This window comes from Lissotriton helveticus, chromosome 6 (genome assembly GCF_964261635.1).
Source record: "Lissotriton helveticus chromosome 6, aLisHel1.1, whole genome shotgun sequence".
Classification (NCBI taxonomy): Eukaryota; Metazoa; Chordata; class Amphibia; order Caudata; family Salamandridae; genus Lissotriton; species Lissotriton helveticus.
In genome coordinates this window covers 1,641,098,972-1,641,119,776 of record NC_136067.1, presented here as the reverse complement: position 1 = coordinate 1,641,119,776, position 20,805 = coordinate 1,641,098,972, and the positions used below count along the sequence as shown (strand labels likewise).

The window sequence follows — 20,805 nt, the reverse complement described above, 5'->3', positions numbered from 1 at the left end:
CACCCGCCACCCCGAGCAAGACAGATAACGAGGAAAACACACAAACAGTAGAGGCACTTAGGCATAGAATCCCGGAAGAGTTTACTCTATACGAGGGCCCAGGCGTAGACGAATTGTTCAGCTCTCCACACCACCCTCAGCACCACCCGGGTGGGCGGCGGACTCAGTCGCAGGAGGTCGGTCAGGCAGAGAGTCCAGCCAGTCGTTCACAGAATCTGGCCGATCAAAGAAAAAGGTTCGGTCATTGTACTCCACTCGCAGCCTGGTCGGAAACAGCATAGCGTAGCGTAACTCCATGTCCCGAAGACGCTTCTTGACACCACGGAAGCCCATACGCTGTTTCTGGACCTGTTGAGAAAAGTCCGGATAAAAGTTCACTGTGGCGTTCTCAAAGGCCACCGGGCCCTTCACACGTGATGCTTGCAGGATAGCGTCCCGATCCCTATAATGGAAGAGTTTCGCAACAATAGGCCTCGGCGGGGCACCTGGCTTACCCTGGCCCCCCGGAACACGATGGGCACGCTCCACTGCGAAAAATTTACTCAGTCCAGACGGAGAGAGGTAGTTTTGGATCAGGTCCTCAACCAGGAGATCAACAGAGTGAGGTTCTGGATTCTCCAGAACGCCAACCACGCGCACATTACAGCGACGTGCCCTGTTCTCAAAGTCCTCCAAGCGCCGGGTCATGAAATCGTTCACCCTACGGAGATTACCAATCTCCGTCTGTATCTCCGAGACGTCTGCCGTGAGGCTGGATGACTTGAGATCCAATGATTTCACCTTCTCATTGGTTTTCGATAGGTCGGCTCGAATCAAGTTCACATCAATGGCCACGGTGTCGATTTTGTGGGCCAAGGCCTCATATTGTTGGCCTATCGTCTCCTTCATGCCAGAAATGGCGCCCATGATGTCCTGCAAGGACGGCTCCGTTGACGCGTCCACGATGTGGTCAGCAGCACTTGGACCGGGCAGGGCGGCTCCGGGGGACCCCTTCGAGTGGGTGTAACGGTCCATAACGTTAGACTGGACCGGGCCCCCGCGCAGGGGCGTCTTGGTCTTCCGTGTCTCTCGGTCCCCTCTGCCCGCCATGTTGGAAACTGCGTCACAAGGCGATTCACCAGGCTCGATGGAATGGGCACAGGAAAGTAAGGCTTCGGGATCAAAGAGCCGCCACAAGGGTACCACTAGGATAGAGCCAATCAGATAGGAGAATAAGCCAGCCAAAGGCCCGACAGCCGTCTCGTGCCCCGGACCCAGCCCAGGCCAGACTCCCCTGCCAGATGTCTCCGTCTGAGGCAGAATCGAAACCGAAACTTAAGAGGGGGACCCACAAGTCCAATCCCCCTGCCGCTGTTGTTCAACTCCAAGACGGCCACAGAGCCTCACCCAGTCCCGGGCGTACCTCGAGGGCGGATCCCGAAAGTTCGAATCACCGTAACTCCGGCACCCCGGGTCAGAATCAAATTCCGAAAGTTCCAGGAAGATCAGCCCAGCGTCCTCTACACAAATCCTCGTGAAGAGTCAGGATATGTTCAGGATATCATGCCGGGAGTGGCGGGGGTCCGGAGAGCGCTGTGCTCACGCGGCCATCTCGGATGCCCCTAATTCACTGGTTTTTGTACAGTCACTTTCAATCCAACTTCATTAATTGATTAATTGTTTTGGCGCTTCATGACCAGCAGAGCTACATTTAAGTAACTATGGGTCTGATTCACAGTTTGTCGGATGGGTTACTCTGTCACAAACTTGACATATATCCTGTCCGCCTTATTACAAGTCCATAACTTTTGTGATGGAGTAACCCATCTGCCAAACTCTAAATCAAGCCCTATGTCAGATCCACCACCTTATTTATGGGGTGGCTTAATCTATTCTGAAAAATGACACATTGCCTTTTCACCTGAAAGAGGAAGAGCTCTACTCTACAGTCAACCTTACAGATGAAATGGGTTATCCCGCAGCAGAGGCAGAAGAAAGGAGGATGCAAGTTTATTTTCTTTCACCTGCCTTTGGGACAGTCTGCCTTTCACCCTCATTGAATAGATAACTTTGATTTTCTTTGCAAAAGTTTCCAATTTTTTTCTTTCAGCTTTCATTAATAGCTGCACCCGACTTTTACAGCTACCATTTATACCACAGGCGTCCACATGTCTGGGTTAGGTTCTAATGACTTACACCCTTGAATGATTGTGGAGTCTTACTAAGTAACCATATTAGATACAGAACCCAAGCACATTTTGTGAGTTTTCCACTCTGTGGATCATGTCAACCACAGATGTTCTCACTTCCTGGACTCAATCATAAACATCTGGCTAGTGAATCTATTGCAACTCCCTTTAGGGATTTAAACATAATTACAACAGTGGACTATTTAGAGCTCAGTTGAAGACAATAGACGAGTTCCGGGTTTATAATGGCTGTTACAAGCCCGGTGCTACAACATTCCTATGTTTATCTTCATGTTTCTCCCTTTTTAATGTAAAACCCTTAGAGGGTGGAATGTTATAATAGCCTGATAGCCCTCTGCCTCGGGCTACATTTATTGTTAAAGGCCCTCTCCTTTGTTATAGGCCCTTGCCTGAAGCTTGGGTCTGTTTCAGATTCAGGGCCTTTAACCACTGTTGTAGCCCTTGGTAGCGGGCTGTAAGGCTATAGTAAAAATGTGATAAGACAAAGAGATAGAGAAGGAAAAATGATGACGGATGCATTCATGAAAAACAACAATAGTTCACTCGAAGATCTGCTCACTTAATTATTTAGGCGCACTACAAAAGATATGGCTCAGGGACCCATAACGAGTGGAACAGTTTAAAGTCTGGAATTCAACCCTTTCTCCAGAGCAACCAATAATGCAGACATTGGTAATTCCAGAAGGGGGGGGGGTGGGAATTACTCTCAATAATAAGCTAATGATGGATGACGTAGGAATTGATGTTTCTGTGTCAATACTCACAAGTTTTCCTCCATTTTTATGTATATTTTCACCTTGGACATTTTGATTGCTAACAGCAGGCATAGTGTACAGATCGAAAACTCAGGTAGCATGGTATTCCAACATTACCTGTAGTCCCGATGAGGACAGTAACTACTGAAAAGGAACCATAAACCACTTGACATAAATCAAACATTCATACAAATACCTGAACAAGAAGAGCCATGGGACCACTTTTATCAATTTCCAATATTTCTCCATTCTTTGTTCCAACTAAGATGTGGCCATGCCCCAAATTTATTGCACGTATTGACGGATTGTCTTCCAACAGTAAACCTGAAAAATAAACTTAAGCTGAACTATATCTGAAGCAACTGAACATATTTCTTGTCAAATGATACTTTTACAAATCATATGTATTTTAATTGTTTTGTCCTATCATAGCAGTGGTGCTATGGTGTTTATTGAAGTACGATTATAGCAAATGGCTCAGGGAAAGGTTAGATCCTTTCTTTACCATCAAAGTTTCAAATTATACACATGGTTTGAGATATTTTTAAACATTTTCTAAAAATGACAAATAATAAAAGCCAAAAACACAATTATTTGTTATGCTACTTCTAATCAGCCTTTCTGTGTGGCCCCCCTGTATTTTTCAACATTTGCTGGACCCTATATTTTTGCTGGCTTTAGTACTCTGCGTACTTTAACACTGCCAACCAGTGGTAAAGTGCCTGTGCTCTCCTTTAAACCTGGTCGAATTGACATATTCCTAATTGGTATATTAAACGTACCTATAAATCCCTAGTATATGGTACTAGATGAACCCACGTCCTGAAAGTTGAATGGCACTAGTGACCTGCAGCACCTACTTTGTCATGCACTACAGTGGCAGTGCAAACACGGCTTCAAAATTACCAGTGTAGCCTGGCTGTGACAGTTTTACCCTGAAAACTCACCCTGTCAAAAAAAACCTTTTGACAGGTCAACACCATCCTTTTAAATATTTATAAGTCACCCCTATGTGGGCCTTATTGGCCATAAGGTAGGGTGCATAGCATTTAAAAGTAGGACATGTAGGAATGCAATGTTAAACATATTCGTACAGTGAAAACGTCCCAAAAGCTGGCGAGGCTGCCTGTTCTATATGAAAACACATTTTTACATTTAGAGAGGTGTTGTTGGACGATCAGTGGGGTGGGCCCAGGAAACTGGATTAACTTCAAAGAGGCCATCACTGTCACAGGTAAATGTAGTTGACGCCTGGGCAGGGCCCTTCCTTTGTCCCCCAAACCCCTCTCCCCCACCACCCCTACCCCTGACGGCCTGGTAGGCTCCAAACACAGTGTGACTATGTTTGACAGTACAGTGTCAAATCCTGCTTGAGAGGTCAGCTGGCATTTACATATAACAATGAGTATGCACTTGAAAGGCAGAGAAACAGGATGATAAAAAATGTGTGTGTGTCCACTGTCTGGTTGCTGAAAAACAGTGTTCTCTATCAGACTTCTTTCTCTGGATTTAGTATGGGTACAGCAACTGTCCCTAACTGCATAGTGTTAGATGTGGGAGGACACAAGGATTACCATAGTAAACTCCCCACATACACCCAGCGCTCAGAGCCCATGTTTAGAGTGGCCAGAGACTTTTGCCACCAAAAGTATTTCAAACTGGGTAGGGTTGACCCTAGGAACTTCTACCTCATTTGTTAGGGTATGACCAGGATACATTCCCGCCCACTAGTTTGTGCTAGGTATAAATGTGGCACCTCCAGCCTCCCCTTCAGAACACTGATGGACCTGTGGAAGATCAGAAAAAGACTGAACCTGCAGTCTGAGACCTGAGAAGAGCCCTAAAGGACTGGACCTGCTCTCTATTGTACCCAGGACAAAAAAGTGGAATCTAAAGGTCATACAATACAATAAGTCACGAGGGACCATGTCCTGCAACTACCTAGCTAACCAGTGGCGAAGGGATATGGACTGGAACCTCCTGCTTGGCCACTGTCGGACACCCTGTAAGTCTCTAAGTACCTCTACAGGGCTCCTGGGGAGTTTAGAAGTGTACTCCTGTGGTGGATTGGGACTTAAAGGACTAAGTAAGAAGTTCAAATCTTTGAGAAAGACAAAACCTGGTTGGTGTATCTAACGCATGCTCCATTGTGATCATTGTGAAATTGTACCTAGGTCCCGATCTATGGCGATCATTGACTATCAGTGGTACTTTATGCTTCTACCGTTATTCCTACTTACAATTTTAAAAATCTCCAATTTCACTTAGTGGATTCTTCTCATTTTTATGTAATTTTGTTTATTACATTCTACTCTATTTTACGAATTCCGTTTGGGATTTTTATTATTTGCATTCTAACTTTATTACTGTTTTAATACAGCATAAATACTTTATACATTGCCATATGGTGAGCCTATCTGCTCTGTGTCATAACTGCCAGGGGATTTAGCTCAGGTTAACTTAGTGACTTTGAGGGTTCACCCCGAGAAGGGTTGTTATTTTTCCTTGAGGTGGGTAGTCACTATCCGGTCCCTCAAAATAATAATGTAATTTCTTACTTACTTTGTAATATTGTACTACGAAATGAGTTGTCAATATGTGCAGTTGAATTGGACTAAAGAGGATAGAACAACACAATTAACCAATATGCACTGTTAACTACCATTGTCTCCCTTGACATGTCTGGCAGGGCACTAACTCCTTTGACTACTTCTGTCTCCTGTCTAAGTTATATTTATTTTTTTAGCCACATTACCTTTTAAAACTAACATTTTAAATAGCATTGATTGCAGTACATGGGCAGCAAATGTAGGGTGGGTAAAATGTGTAGAGAAATAACAGCTTAGGTTTCGATTAATTGCACCAATGTGTGAACTGATTGGTGAAGACACAATGTAGGGAAGTGCATTTAACCAAAGGTACATGAAAGTATGTAATCTACCTATTTACCAGAGGGGGCTAGGTCTCATTCTTGTCTCACATTGTAGCAGATGTCTTTTCAATGCTATGTTTAACACTTGAGGAGAGAGGGAGGGAGGCAGACATGTCTACAGATATGAAATTCTAATGTAGAGGGCCTTGAAGAGATAAGCCCCAGAACATGGAGTCAGTGAAAGGTGGATCAGTTGTGGTTAGAGAGTTGGGATTGGTGGTTTGAATAAGTTGTCGTGTTAAAAAGGTTTGACAAGCACATCTTCTTTCTCATTCTCACCTTTCTTTTCCTCCACCAGACGTACTGACTGGCACATATTTATCAGTGTGTGGGCCTCTTTATACTGAGCTATTCCAAGACTGAAATCATCTACTTCCCTACCCACCTGCTCCCAACCACCTTTTCCATAACCATCCAATACATCATAATATGAGAAGGAAGGGTAAAGCGCCTAATTCTTTGGCTTCCAAAATTTATTAGCCAGTATAATGTAAATCACAAATTATTTTTTGTGTGGTACATTACACGCTGGAGGAACACAACTTGGGCTCACTGTCTTGTGGGGATATAAACATTTTAGAGATAGGAGCTTGTTGAGTACCTAGAGTAGTGCATGATGCTTAGAAAACACATTTATGGGCTCACTGTCTTGTGGGGATATAAACATTTTAGAGATAGGAGCTTGTTGAGTACCTAGAGTCTCAGTGCATGATGCTTAGAAAACACATTTATTAATTTTCTTTGCATATTTAGTAACCATGATCCTGCATCTCTTGCTTTCAATCTCATGATGTAACTTTTCTTTAAGAAGAATTACACAGCTCCTATACGTCCCCTTAACCTCAGTCTGACATTACAAATGCTGAACATGGAAATGATTTGTCCTAACATTTGTTTACATACAGTCAAGTGCCACGCCACATTAAAACCTAGATAATGAGTAAGTCTGACCATGGCAACTGCCTTCTAGTCCAACACCCACTCCCTACTCTAAGTAGTCCCCCTACAAAAAATTCTAAACTTTGTGATTCAAGTTCTCTTCAACCTCTTCAATTCCCACAACCATCTCCCCTCTAGTTGCTCAGCTGGCTAGCTAGCTAGCTATACAAAACAGGGCCCAATACAAACTCTTGAAGGTCATCAATGGCCATGTCCCTCTTATAAGGCTACCCAAATCTCATCCACCACTTCCTCTCACAAATTCCTTGCATGGTAAACCAACTTGTGCTTTTCATCCCAAGACCATACGCACACATCATCCCTTTTTGGATCCTTCATGCTCCAGTGAATCACCTGCACAGCTGAACCATGGGAACGACCCTTGATCACCCTCACCATCAAGGTTGTGCTTACTGCTCACCAAATGCAACTTAAAACTGAACATGTATATCATCAGAACCTCCAGGTTCTTCAAGACCTCTACCCAAGACTAACTGGCACAATGACCCTTAGTAAATTTTTTGTATTTTGTCCTCTATTAAGCCCTTGATTATAAGTGGCCCATGAATTTCAATGGGCCCGGTAGCTGGAATAATTTTTAAGTTTTGTCTTTTCACACGGAGATTTAAATCTTTATGTGAAACTTTGGTGGAAAACATACAGGAATCAGTGTAGAAACACTGATTTCTGCATGTGATTCCCAACAAATATGTAATTCCTGTTATTTCTGAGATCCCAGATTTACAGGTAGCCCTGGTAATGGTAATTCCAGTGCAATTAAATAACAGGGATTTTAACAGGCCACTTGTAATAAGGGCTTTGGTGTATACCCTACTATTATTTGTTGTTTACTTACTTCTGATCATCCCTATTTCTACATATGCCGATCCAAATAAATTGTTGATGCCCTTATGCATTGAACAGAATTACAGTGTACGATGTAGAAACCTTCCTGGTCCAAATTGATATAAACACTCTTCAAAGCTTTCGAAAGTAGGATGATCTTAAGCATAATTACTTTTATGCACAAATACAGCAATACCTATGTAACAAGTGTCTAATTTAATGATGGTTTGTGCATATTTCACGTATGTAAGAAATTTGGTTACTGGTTGAGGGGGGTGAACCCCAACTCAAGCGTCAGCCACAATCCTCAGGGTGAAGTCACAAGCAAACCCCAAATAACTTGTGCTCGACCCTCAGGCAGCTTGGCACAGAGCAGGCAGACTTAATTTAGAGGCAATTTTTAAAGTATTTATGCAGCACTTCAAAGAGTAATACAGTGAAAACACAATGCAAAAAACATTTCACATCAAAATTGAAACATAGAGTAAATTGTAATAAATAAATCCAGACCAAAATGATGAAAAATCCAATCAGCATAATTGGAGATATGTAAGTTTATACATTTAAGTGAAAATAGCACCAAAAAGCACAAAGCGCCAATTGTGGTTATCTGGTTGTGCCAGACCTGAACAAAGTCACAAGTTCAGGCTGAACGCAATGAAATGTGGGCCTGCTACAGGGACCCACTTAAGTCCACTGATCAAAGTACACTAATCCTCGCCTGCAAAGAGATTCGGAGTCCGCGTTGAAGATGCGTCGTGCAACAGAAGAGATTAAATGTCTGGGCGAAGAGATGCATCCCACTGCAGCAGTTCGGGAGAACTGCAAGTGATGTCCTTGCATGGAGATGCTTGTGCCGCAGCGGTTCCAGTAGGCTGTAATGGATGAGGCGATGTTCTTGTGTGTTGATGCGTCGAGCAGCGGCTGCGGTTATGAATGGCACCACATGGGAGGGAAGGACTCACAGACGGCACAGTCCAGGAGTTGGGTTCAAGGTTGTTGGAAGCCTGTTCTGTCCCTTAGGCTTCAGATCAGGGGTCCAGCCAACTAGCTCTAGGAGTCACTCTGGGGTCCTGGGCTTAGAGATGCAGGTCCAGTCCTTCGCACACAGGCAAGAGGGCAGCAGGTAAGCACAGTAGGGCAGCAGTCTTTCCTGGCCGCAGTCCAGCAGAGTTCCAGTCCTTTCAGCCCCAGATGTGGGTCCCGGGCTTAATGTGCCACTAGAATCAAGCTATACCTGGCTGAAAAGCCCTACCTAGGGCAAAACTTGTCCTAGCTTGCTTGTAGTCCGGTTAAGGAAGGCGCTGGCCTGGCAGTTTGGCTGGGCTGTTCCCATAAGGAGCAGGATCAAGACTGATTTGCATATAGCTAGGTCCAAACTGATGTAGCATAGTGGGAGAACCACAATGGATTGGGATGCATCCAGAGCGATTGCCAGTGGCTAAGAATAATTCAGGAGTTCCATCCATCACCTTGTTGTTTTTAACTTTCTAAAAGTGGCATTTTCACAATTGTTACTAAGAATCTGACTTTACCATTAAAAAGGGCCTTTAATTACAATTCTATAGCCACCAAGCATGAGCTGACTACCTGCTCCCAATTGAAAGTTATCACGTATTACATGTAATAAGATAACCCAATGTTATCCTATGAGAGAGGTAGGCCGTGCAGTAGTGAAAAATTAATTTAAGAGTTCTTCACTAACAGAACATGTAAATGTACACACCCAACCATTTAAATACACTGCATCCTGCCCTCTGGACTGTTGAGGGCCTACTCTAGGGGTGACATATGTTTTCAAAAGGAAGGTTTGGGCCTGGCAGAAGTAATGGCGTAACAAAACTTGCAGGGCCTCCTGTGCAAGGTACATGGAAGGGATCCCTTCTGGACTTAATCAGGAGCTTTCAGGTCAAGGTACTGTGCTGAGGGGGCCCTTGGAACCAGGGGCGGCTCCTCCATTAGGGCGGAACAGCTCCGCCCCACTACTTTCTCCCAGTGCGAGAACGCAGAAAATAAAATGGTATTTTAAATGCTACTAGTGGGCCTGGTATTTCAAATACCATTTTATTTTCTGCTTCTCGCTCAGCAAGAAAGCAGAAGGCAGGTGTATGCCTGGTTGGGGGTGGGCGGGAGACAATGCCTGGTTGAGGGCGGGTGGGTGAGCAGGTCGGGGAGGAGTGGCTTGCACCACTCGGAGTACCCTGTCTGTTTGGTCGGCCCTGGGGCCAACCAAAGCAGTCATGCGCACTCTACATTTTCTCTATGTAGGCTGCATGCATCCTACATAAAGGAAATGGCCTCCCTACAAGTGGCCAGCTGGGCGCTGTCCGGGACTCCGCACCAATCACAACGCTGCCATTGCCGTGTTGTGATTGGCTACTGGAGGGGAGGGAGCATGCCTGTTCCTGTTCAGGACCGGCCCAGGAGCAGAGGCGGCACGGACCAGGATCAGGTACGTTTTCATTTTATTTTTATTACCACCTCCCCCCTGCAGTAACACCCGCGCGATAACCCCCGCGCGATAACCCCTGCACGACCCCCCCCCCCACCCACGAGAATTTCAAGCAGCGACTGCTTGGAGCATGGGGCCCCCCACACCACAGGGGTCTATGTTATGACACTGGGCAGAAAGTATATTTTGACAGGTCAAAATGGCAGTTTACAAATGCATACCCTATGTCCTATAAGGTTTCAAAATTGTAATACTGGTTTTATCGTAACCTTTATCCAAATTTACAAACTAAATTAACAGTAATTCATTTCAGATTGGTAGTACTTGTTTTTTTACTGATACAATCAACAAGACTGTTCAACATTAAACAATTCAAATTGTACATATGAAATCAAAGACTGATCAATACATTGTATTCTCTCTCATTATCAATAATTGCAATTTACACAAAGATCTCAAAAAAGAAGAAAATTATTCATATAAAACATATCCCAATGCATTTCGGGTCCCGTGGGACCCTTCTTCAGGGGAGTGTAGTTTTCATTCAATACTGATCCTTGAAATTCGATATATGTTGTTCTGCTTCTATGCACTTCAATCCTGTTTTCAGGCACTATAAAAATGATAATCATAATGGGGGTGTGAGTGTCTGCATGAACAGTATATGTGATAAACAAAATACTTGAACGAATACCCGTCACTAATCCACATTGAATTCCATGGTGATATAAGAAAAAGCCAACTACCACTCGTGAATCCTGTCACCCAACAGAAGATAAGGCAACCTTCACCAAACTTAAGTGATCAAAACCTCTCCCTAATGTGTAAATACCAGTCATATAAACGAAGGGTATAACCATAAACTGTCTCAAAACAGGGTAAAAAACGTGCAAAGCTATTTTAGGAAATCGGGCTTACCCAACGTGCTGTACACTGTTGGTGTGCAGGTGTTTATCTCAAGGACTTAGGGGAATCGTCCGGTTCTGGAAATGATATTTAATGTATTATTCATACAACAGTCTACAAAAGATCTGTGAAATGCCGATGTGAGAAGCAAAACAATGCTCCCAAACAGAAAATGTGCACGAGTCTCTCCGCTTACCAAAAACACACGTTTCCGAATCTGGCCAAGTCTTCCTACTTGCGGCGGTACTTCAAGACGTCAACAGCCTGTGTCGCTAAAGAGGTTAAATGTAACGAAATATCAGAACTGTATCCCTTATGTTACCCATGTCCTAACTACTCCGGTAAAACGGAGAACGCTTAACAGGCGCCTACCTCAGTCGTGGTTGCGTGCTCCGACCCTTGACCTCCAATTGCTTCCGGCATCAACATCCGGTCCGTCCTCTATTCTATTTTATAGCCTTAAGTAGCAAACCATGTTACGTACCCGATCCTAACATCTCCGTGCGTCTCACGATTGTATATCCCCTACACCAGAAATAAATACCCGTGGTCTATTAAGTGCACGTATTGTCTTTAAATAATGTAACAGAGTCGTGTGAACAAAGTGCAGTGATGTACACCAAAAGTAATGTGTGACGGGGTAACATGACTAGTAATACGTCTGACAGTGCAACGTATACATAGTGTGCTGTAAAGTAATATTTGTAGAACAAAAAAGGTTTTGGATCCTACATCTACCCAGCCCGGATCTCCACAACAAAGTAAACAGAACAGAATGGCTGGATAGGGAAAGTTAGTATCGTGAGTATCAGTCACGCAGTCAATATGTACTACGTAACCCAGGTCTTCTGTACCAAAACAAATTTATTTAATTTTTTATCTGTTTTTTCAGATTTTTCAAAGCGCATGGGCAAACCAAAGACTGTCACGACAGTGAATACATGAATACAGTATTTACATTTATACACACATACCAATGTACATTATTTACAAGGTGAAAGAAACACAATTAAATAAAGACAGTTGTAAATGACACACCAAAAAAGCAATAACGTTATTCAATATTCAAACATTAATTGCATTTATATACAATGAGAAAATTCATGCAAAGAGCGAGGGTACAACCAGTCCATGGGGATGTGAAACCAAGGGACAGGCGGGGACAGATGGAGTAGTACGCCTGCCTGCCTGCCTGACAACACTGTGGTTCAATATTTTGTATTGGGTTGCACCACTAGGGTCCCAGGTGGTATATACTTTCTCTTCCTAGGTGCACCCTTTTGAATGACCACAGGGTGGGAATGTCAACGCGTTTCGAACCGGATTATTGACGGTTCTCTTCAGGACGGGGACTGGGAACAATGAGTCTGCACGTGGCAAGAGAAAGTATATACCACCTGGGACCCTAGTGGTGCAACCCAATACAAAATATTGAACCACAGTGTTGTCAGGCAGGCAGGCGTACTACTCCATCTGTCCCCGCCTGTCCCTTGGTTTCACATCCCCATGGACTGGTTGTACCCTCGCTCTTTGCATGAATTTTCTCATTGTATATAAATGCAATTAATGTTTGAATATTGAATAACGTTATTGCTTTTTTGGTGTGTCATTTACAACTGTCTTTATTTAATTGTGTTTCTTTCACCTTGTAAATAATGTACATTGGTATGTGTGTATAAATGTAAATACTGTATTCATGTATTCACTGTCGTGACAGTCTTTGGTTTGCCCATGCGCTTTGAAAAATCTGAAAAAACAGATAAAAAATTAAATAAATTTGTTTTGGTACAGAAGACCTGGGTTACGTAGTACATATTGACTGCGTGACTGATACTCACGATACTAACTTTCCCTATCCAGCCATTCTGTTCTGTTTACTTTGTAAAGTAATATTTGACATGGTATTCATTCAAACAAGAGGTTCAGAATTGTGAATTATAAAAAATAAACGATAAGAAATAAACGCAGTACAACAGATGATATTCTAGCATCAGATGTCCAACAATCATAAGGTCATACAATCTGCTTAAGTGATACTATTGACTAAGAATTCCTACATATGCACTACAACCTAAGGTGTTTGAGGTTGACAAGACAATAAGGAACATATCTGCAATGTTAAAATGTGTACAACATCAAGTAACAATCACCTGTCCATGGTGATACATTGCATTGCATGTATGTTAATACTGGATTTCTATTAAGTTTACATGTTGTCTAATCAGATCATAAAAAGCATAATATTTCGTATTGGTCATTAAGCCCCCCCGGTGTAAGGGTGCCTAATTTCTTGATCCAAAAGGTCTCTCTGCGGGATAATGCAACATTATGATCTGTGCCTGGATGTTTTTCTACCACTTCTAATACTGTGTATCTCAGTTGTGGTATGGTGTGAGATGTGTTTGTCCAGTGTGTGGCTAAACTGGAGGTGGTGGATTTGTTTCGAATAGTACTTTTATGCTCAATAATCCGAGTCTTGATTTTTCTGGAAGTGCGGCCCACGTATGTTAGTCCACATGGACACTGTATGGCATAAATGACTCCTGTAGTGTTGCAATCAGCATTAAATTTCAGAATGATGTCTTTGCCAGTTTGTGGATATGAGAAGGTCTTACTCACTATTGTATTATTGCATTGGCCGCAATTATGACATTTTCTCATCCCTTTGAAAGTGGTCTCAAGATTTCTACAAGGTTTTTTGAGTATCTCCCTGATGTTTTTAGCACGGGTGTGTGCTATTATGGGAACATTTTTGAATACATTGACAAAGTCTGGTTCATTCGCAATCATTTCCCAGCGTTTTTTGAGGATTTGTTTGATCCTGTGAGATTGAGTGGAATGTTTCATAACAAAAACTATGCGTTCATTCGGTGACTTCTCCGTTTTCTTTAACAGACTTTCACGATCTATTTGGCGTACTCGTTGTTCCGCATCTTCCAGCACCTTTTTTGGGTAAGCTCTTTCGGTATACCTCTCCAATTGCTCTTTAATTGAAGTTTCACATTCTATTTCATCCGATGATATTCTCTTGATGCGCATGAGTTGTGAGGTGGGTAAATTGTTCTTCAGGTTTCTCGGGTGTGCACTTGTGTAGTGCAACGCGTTGTTCACATCCGTTGGTTTTCGGAAGACTGTGGTTGAGATTCCTTGGGATGTTTTTCGTATTTCCATGTCCAAGAAATGTATCTTTTGATCTTGGATGTTATGAGTGAATTTGATTCTTGGATTATGTTCATTCAGTTCTTGAATTCTTTCATCTAATTCTTGTTTGGTGCCGCGCCAAATCACCAAGATGTCATCAATGTACCTTAGAAATAGTACCAGGTTTTCTGTCCATCTGGTGTTAGTGAGGATATGTTGTTGTTCAAAAAACGCCATGAATGTGTTAGCATAGGCTGGGGCTCCTGAAAAGCCCATTGATGTCCCTGTTTTCTGCAAGAAAAATTGAGATTGCCAGCTAAAGTAGCTATGGAATAATGAAAAATGTAACAGTTCCAGTAAAAAAACACACAGTTGTTGGTCTAAATTAGATTGTAACAATCTCCATTCAATGGCTTCTAAGCCTTCCATGTGGGCAATCGACGTGTAAAGTGCCACCACGTCTATGGTGCACAGTATTGTCTTGTCGTCAATAAGGTCATTAACTTCTGCTAATTTTGTCAAGCAGTCCGTGGTATCTTTCAAATATGTTCCCCAACATTGTACCAATGGCTGTAGGTAATGGTCAACAAAACGTCCAACTGGTTCATGTATAGACCCACATCCAGCCACAATGGGTCGGAACGGTGGGTCTACCAAACTCTTGTGTATTTTTGGCAACATATATATATGTGGCACTTGAGGTGTGGTAGTTTTCAAATATCTGGCAGTGTTGGTATTAATGGTGTCGGCTTTTTCTGCTTTGGTTATGATTTCATCAAGAAATTTATTGAATTCCTGGGTAGGGTCCTGTTCCAGTTGAATGTATGTGGCTGCATCATGTACATGCTCCTCCACCTTGTGGTCATAAAATGTAGTGTCCATAATGACGAGTGCTCCTCCCTTGTCCGCTGGTTGGAAGGTAATGGAAGTATCCTGTCTAAGATTGTTCAAAATGCGTTTTTCTCGTTTGGAAATGTTAGGGTTCTTGGGTGTTTCATACTTGATGGCTTCTAGGTCCTTTTTCACTAAAATTTCAAAGTTGTCCAGTATTTTATGTGAAATTGGGGACATAAACTTGCTTTTAGGTTTGAATGTGTCCCGGGGTCGATGAGACCCATTTGTTGTTGTAGTAGAAAAGAACCATTTGAGTCGTAATTTTCGTAGGAATTTAAACAAGGCTATTTCAGTTTCTAGGCCATTCGATACATAGGTGGGAACGAATGAGGTCCCCTTGTTTAGAACTTTGGTTTCCTCCTGTGATAGTTGACGACTTGATATGTTTACCACTAAGTTACCTTTTTCGCGACCACTCGCTGCGGTCGTCCACCGTCTGGCACTTTTTTTATGGCTTTGTCCCCTCCTGATCCGTTTGTTCTTGTCTCTGTCGTTAAGTCGGGAGGATGAGTTGCTGATTGACCTTCCGCTAAAAAAGAAGGTTTCACACTTCTTGAAGACCCAGACGCAATTGATTCTTGAGGCTCAGTGCTTACAACAGGTGCGGGTGCCCTTTGTAATGAGAGATCTTCATCCTGTACTATACTTTCCTCTGATGATGTTTGTTTTGGAGTCGGCCTACTTGTAAATCTTCTTTGTGCATAGGCTTCCGCCCATGTGTAGACTTCATCCAGCTTATAATCAATCGTATCCCTACGAAATTTGCGAATTTTGCGATCATGCACCTCTTTGGCGTGAGTATCCAGTCTTCGATTAATGTCCTCCAAGGTTTTAGTCCAGTCCTCTGCTGGTATGTTTCTGATCAGTTCCTGTTGTAGATTATAGATGTCCTCTTTCAAATCATTTAGTATCTGTGACAATTCCTCGATGATCAAAAGAATAAGGTCGAGTGAACACTTATTAAGAATGGCCTGCCATTTGATCATAAACGCCTTGTTAAATTTGAACAACATTGGTTTAAGTGCAATTCGGAGTCCTCTCGGTATCCTCTTAACCTTATGATATTCAAAAAGTGTTGTTGCATGCAGCCGTTGGTTAACCTCTTTGCGCATGGTGTACTCTAGTTGCTTCAACATCTGTGTGGTGGTGCCTTTGGACGTACTGAAAGTGCGAACCTGTTCTATCAATGAGTATATGGATGCTGCCTCTTCTGTTCCATACTCTTTGATTTCTGCCTGATTTAATGTGAGGTTTGAGATTTCTTTGAAAGAAGCCATTTCTCAATGATTTTATGGGTGCTGGTCTAGAAAATGGGCCGTGCTAAAACTGCTATGTAAGTGTCTAGCCTGCACACCATTTTGGTTGGACCTATCTTATTCAAAATGTAAACGAGAGTTGAGTGAATTTGGGAGCATCCCAGTTGCGAATTGTGCCCACAATAACAAGTATATCAGCCCTGTAAGGACCTGGACCAAACCAGGTCGATCTGGGAGCTCACCCTATGTCCTATAAGGTTTCAAAATTGTAATACTGGTTTTATCGTAACCTTTATCCAAATTTACAAACTAAATTAACAGTAATTCATTTCAGATTGGTAGTACTTGTTTTTTTACTGATACAATCAACAAGACTGTTCAGCATTAAACAATTCAAATTGTACATATGAAATCAAAGACTGATCAATACATTGTATTCTCTCACATGTATCAATAATTGCAATTTACACAAAGATCTCGAAAAAGAAGAAAATTATTCATATAAAACATATCCCAATGCATTTCGGGTCCCGTGGGACCCTTCTTCAGGGGAGCGTAGTTTTCATTCAATACTGATCCTTGAAATTCGATATATGTTGTTCTGTTTCTATGCACTTCAATCCTGTTTTCAGGCACTATAAAAATGATAATCATAATGGGGGTGTGAGTGTCTGCATGAACAGTATATGTGATAAACAAAATACTTGAACGAATACCCGTCACTAATCCACATTGAATTCCATGGTGATATAAGAAAAAGCCAACTACCACTCGTGAATCCTGTCACCCAACAGAAGATAAGGCAACCTTCACCAAACTTAAGTGATCAAAACCTCTCCCTAATGTGTAAATACCAGTCATCTAAACGAAGGGTAAAACCATAAACTGTCTCAAAACAGGGTAAAAAACGTGCAAAGCTATTTTAGGAAATCGGGCTTACCCAACGTGCTGTACACTGTTGGTGTGCAGGTGTTTATCTCAAGGACTTAGGGGAATCGTCCGGTTCTGGAAATGATATTTAATGTATTATTCATACAACAGTCTACAAAAGATCTGTGAAATGCCGATGTGAGAAGCAAAACAATGCTCCCAAACAGAAAATGTGCACGAGTCTCTCCGCTTACCAAAAACACACGTTTCCGAATCTGGCCAAGTCTTCCTACTTGCGGCGGTACTTCAAGACGTCAACAGCCTGTGTCGCTAAAGAGGTTAAATGTAACGAAATATCAGAACTGTATCCCTTATGTTACCCATGTCCTAACTACTCCGGTAAAACGGAGAACGCTTAACAGGCGCCTACCTCAGTCGTGGTTGCGTGCTCCGACCCTTGACCTCCAATTGCTTCCGGCATCAACATCCGGTCCGTCCTCTATTCTATTTTATAGCCTTAAGTAGCAAACCATGTTACGTACCCGATCCTAACATCTCCGTGCGTCTCACGATTGTATATCCCCTACACCAGAAATAAATACCCGTGGTCTATTAAGTGCACGTATTGTCTTTAAATAATGTAACAGAGTCGTGTGAACAAAGTGCAGTGATGTACACCAAAAGTAATGTGTGACGGGGTAACATGACTAGTAATACGTCTGACAGTGCACCGTATACATAGTGTGCTGTAAAGTAATATTTGACATGGTATTCATTCAAACAAGAGGTTCAGAATTGTGAATTATAAAAAATAAACGATAAGAAATAAACGCAGTACAACAGATGATATTCTAGCATCAGATGTCCAACAATCATAAGGTCATACAATCTGCTTAAGTGATACTATTGACTAAGAATTCCTACATATGCACTACAACCTAAGGTGTTTGAGGTTGACAAGACAATAAGGAACATATCTGCAATGTTAAAATGTGTACAACATCAAGTAACAATCACCTGTCCATGGTGATACATTGCATTGTATGTATGTTAATACTGGATTTCTATTAAGTTTACATGTTGTCTAATCAGATCATAAAAAGCATAACATTTCGTATTGGTCATTAAGCCCCCCCGGTGTAAGGGTGCTTAATTTCTTGATCCAAAAGGTCTCTCTGCGGGATAATGCAACATTATGATCTATGCCTGGATGTTTTTCTACCACTTCTAATACTGTGTATCTCAGTTGTGGTATGGTGTGAGATGTGTTTGTCCAGTGTGTGGCTAAACTGGAGGTGGTGGATTTGTTTCGAATAGTACTTTTATGCTCAATAATCCGAGTCTTGATTTTTCTGGAAGTGCGGCCCACGTATGTTAGTCCACATGGACACTGTATGGCATAAATGACTCCTGTAGTGTTGCAATCAGCATTAAATTTCAGAATGATGTCTTTGCCAGTTTGTGGATGTGAGAAGGTCTTACTCACTATTGTATTATTGCATTGGCCGCAATTATGACATTTTCTCATCCCTTTGAAAGTGGTCTCAAGATTTCTACGAGGTTTTTTGAGTATCTCCCTGATGTTTTTAGCACGGGTGTGTGCTATTATGGGAAAAAATTTTAATACATTGACAAAGTCTGGTTCATTCGCAATCATTTCCCACCGTTTTTGGAGGATTTGTTTGATCCTGTGAGAGACCTTTTGGATCAAGAAATTAGGCACCCTTACACCGGGGGGGCTTAATGACCAATACGAAATGTTATGCTTTTTATGATCTGATTAGACAACATGTAAACTTAATAGAAATCCAGTATTAACATACATACAATGCAATGTATCACCATGGACAGGTGATTGTTACTTGATGTTGTACACATTTTAACATTGCAGATATGTTCCTTATTGTCTTGTCAACCTCAAACACCTTAGGTTGTAGTGCATATGTAGGAATTCTTAGTCAATAGTATCACTTAAGCAGATTGTATGACCTTATGATTGTTGGACATCTGATGCTAGAATATCATCTGTTGTACTGCGTTTATTTCTTATCGTTTATTTTTTATAATTCACAATTCTGAACCTCTTGTTTGAATGAATACCATGTCAAATATTACTTTACAGCACACTATGTATACGTTGCACTGTCAGACGTATTACTAGTCATGTTACCCCGTCACACATTACTTTTGGTGTACATCACTGCACTTTGTTCACACGACTCTGTTACATTATTTAAAGACAATACGTGCACTTACTAGACCACGGGTATTTATTTCTGGTGTAGGGGATATACAATCGTGAGACGCACGGAGATGTTAGGATCGGGTACGTAACATGGTTTGCTACTTAAGGCTATAAAATAGAATAGAGGACGGACCGGATGTTGATGCCGGAAGCAATTGGAGGTCAAGGGTCGGAGCACGCAACCACGACTGAGGTAGGCGCCTGTTAAGCGTTCTCCGTTTTACCGGAGTAGTTAGGACATGGGTAACATAAGGGATACAGTTCTGATATTTCGTTACATTTAACCTCTTTAGCGACACAGGCTGTTGACGTCTTGAAGTACCGCCGCAAGTAGGAAGACTTGGCCAGATTCGGAAACGTGTGTTTTTGGTAAGCGGAGAGACTCGTGCACATTTTCTGTTTGGGAGCATTGTTTTTCTTCTCACATCGGCATTTCACAGATCTTTTGTAGACTGTTGTATGAATAATACATTAAATATCATTTCCAGAACCGGACGATTCCCCTAAGTCCTTGAGATAAACACCTGCACACCAACAGTGTACAGCACGTTGGGTAAGCCCGATTTCCTAAAATAGCTTTGCACGTTTTTTACCCTGTTTTGAGACAGTTTATGGTTTTACCCTTCGTTTAGATGACTGGTATTTACACATTAGGGAGAGGTTTTGATCACTTAAGTTTGGTGAAGGTTGCCTTATCTTCTGTTGGGTGACAGGATTCACGAGTGGTAGTTGGCTTTTTCTTATATCACCATGGAATTCAATGTGGATTAGTGACGGGTATTCGTTCAAGTATTTTGTTTATCACATATACTGTTCATGCAGACACTCACACCCCCATTATGATTATCATTTTTATAGTGCCTGAAAACAGGATTGAAGTGCATAGAAACAGAACAACATATATCGAATTTCAAGGATCAGTATTGAATGAAAACTACACTCCCCTGAAGAAGGGTCCCACGGGACCCGAAATGCATTGGGATATGTTTTATATGAATAATTTTCTTCTTTTTTGAGATCTTTGTGTAAATTGCAATTATTGATACATGTGAGAGAATACAATGTATTGATCAGTCTTTGATTTCATATGTACAATTTGAATTGTTTAATGTTGAACAGTCTTGTTGATTGTATCAGTAAAAAAACAAGTACTACCAATCTGAAATGAATTACTGTTAATTTAGTTTGTAAATTTGGATAAAGGTTACGATAAAACCAGTATTACAATTTTGAAACCTTATAGGACATAGGGTGAGCTCCCAGATCGACCTGGTTTGGTCCAGGTCCTTACAGGGCTGATATACTTGTTATTGTGGGCACAATTCACAACTGGGATGCTCCCAAATTCACTCAACTCTCGTTTACATTTTGAATAAGATA

The 20,805-nt window shown here is 42.0% G+C and overlaps 1 protein-coding gene across 1 annotated transcript in view; it reads right to left on the bottom strand.

Annotated features, from left to right (window-relative positions):
• Positions 1-20,805, bottom strand: part of EML6 (EMAP like 6) — a 928,771-nt gene that overhangs the window by 286,499 nt on the left and 621,467 nt on the right. The window contains exon 20 of the mRNA XM_078649484.1: positions 3,141-3,268. Coding sequence (XP_078505610.1) covers positions 3,141-3,268 — 128 coding nt within the window. The remainder of the gene's footprint in view (positions 1-3,140; positions 3,269-20,805) is intronic.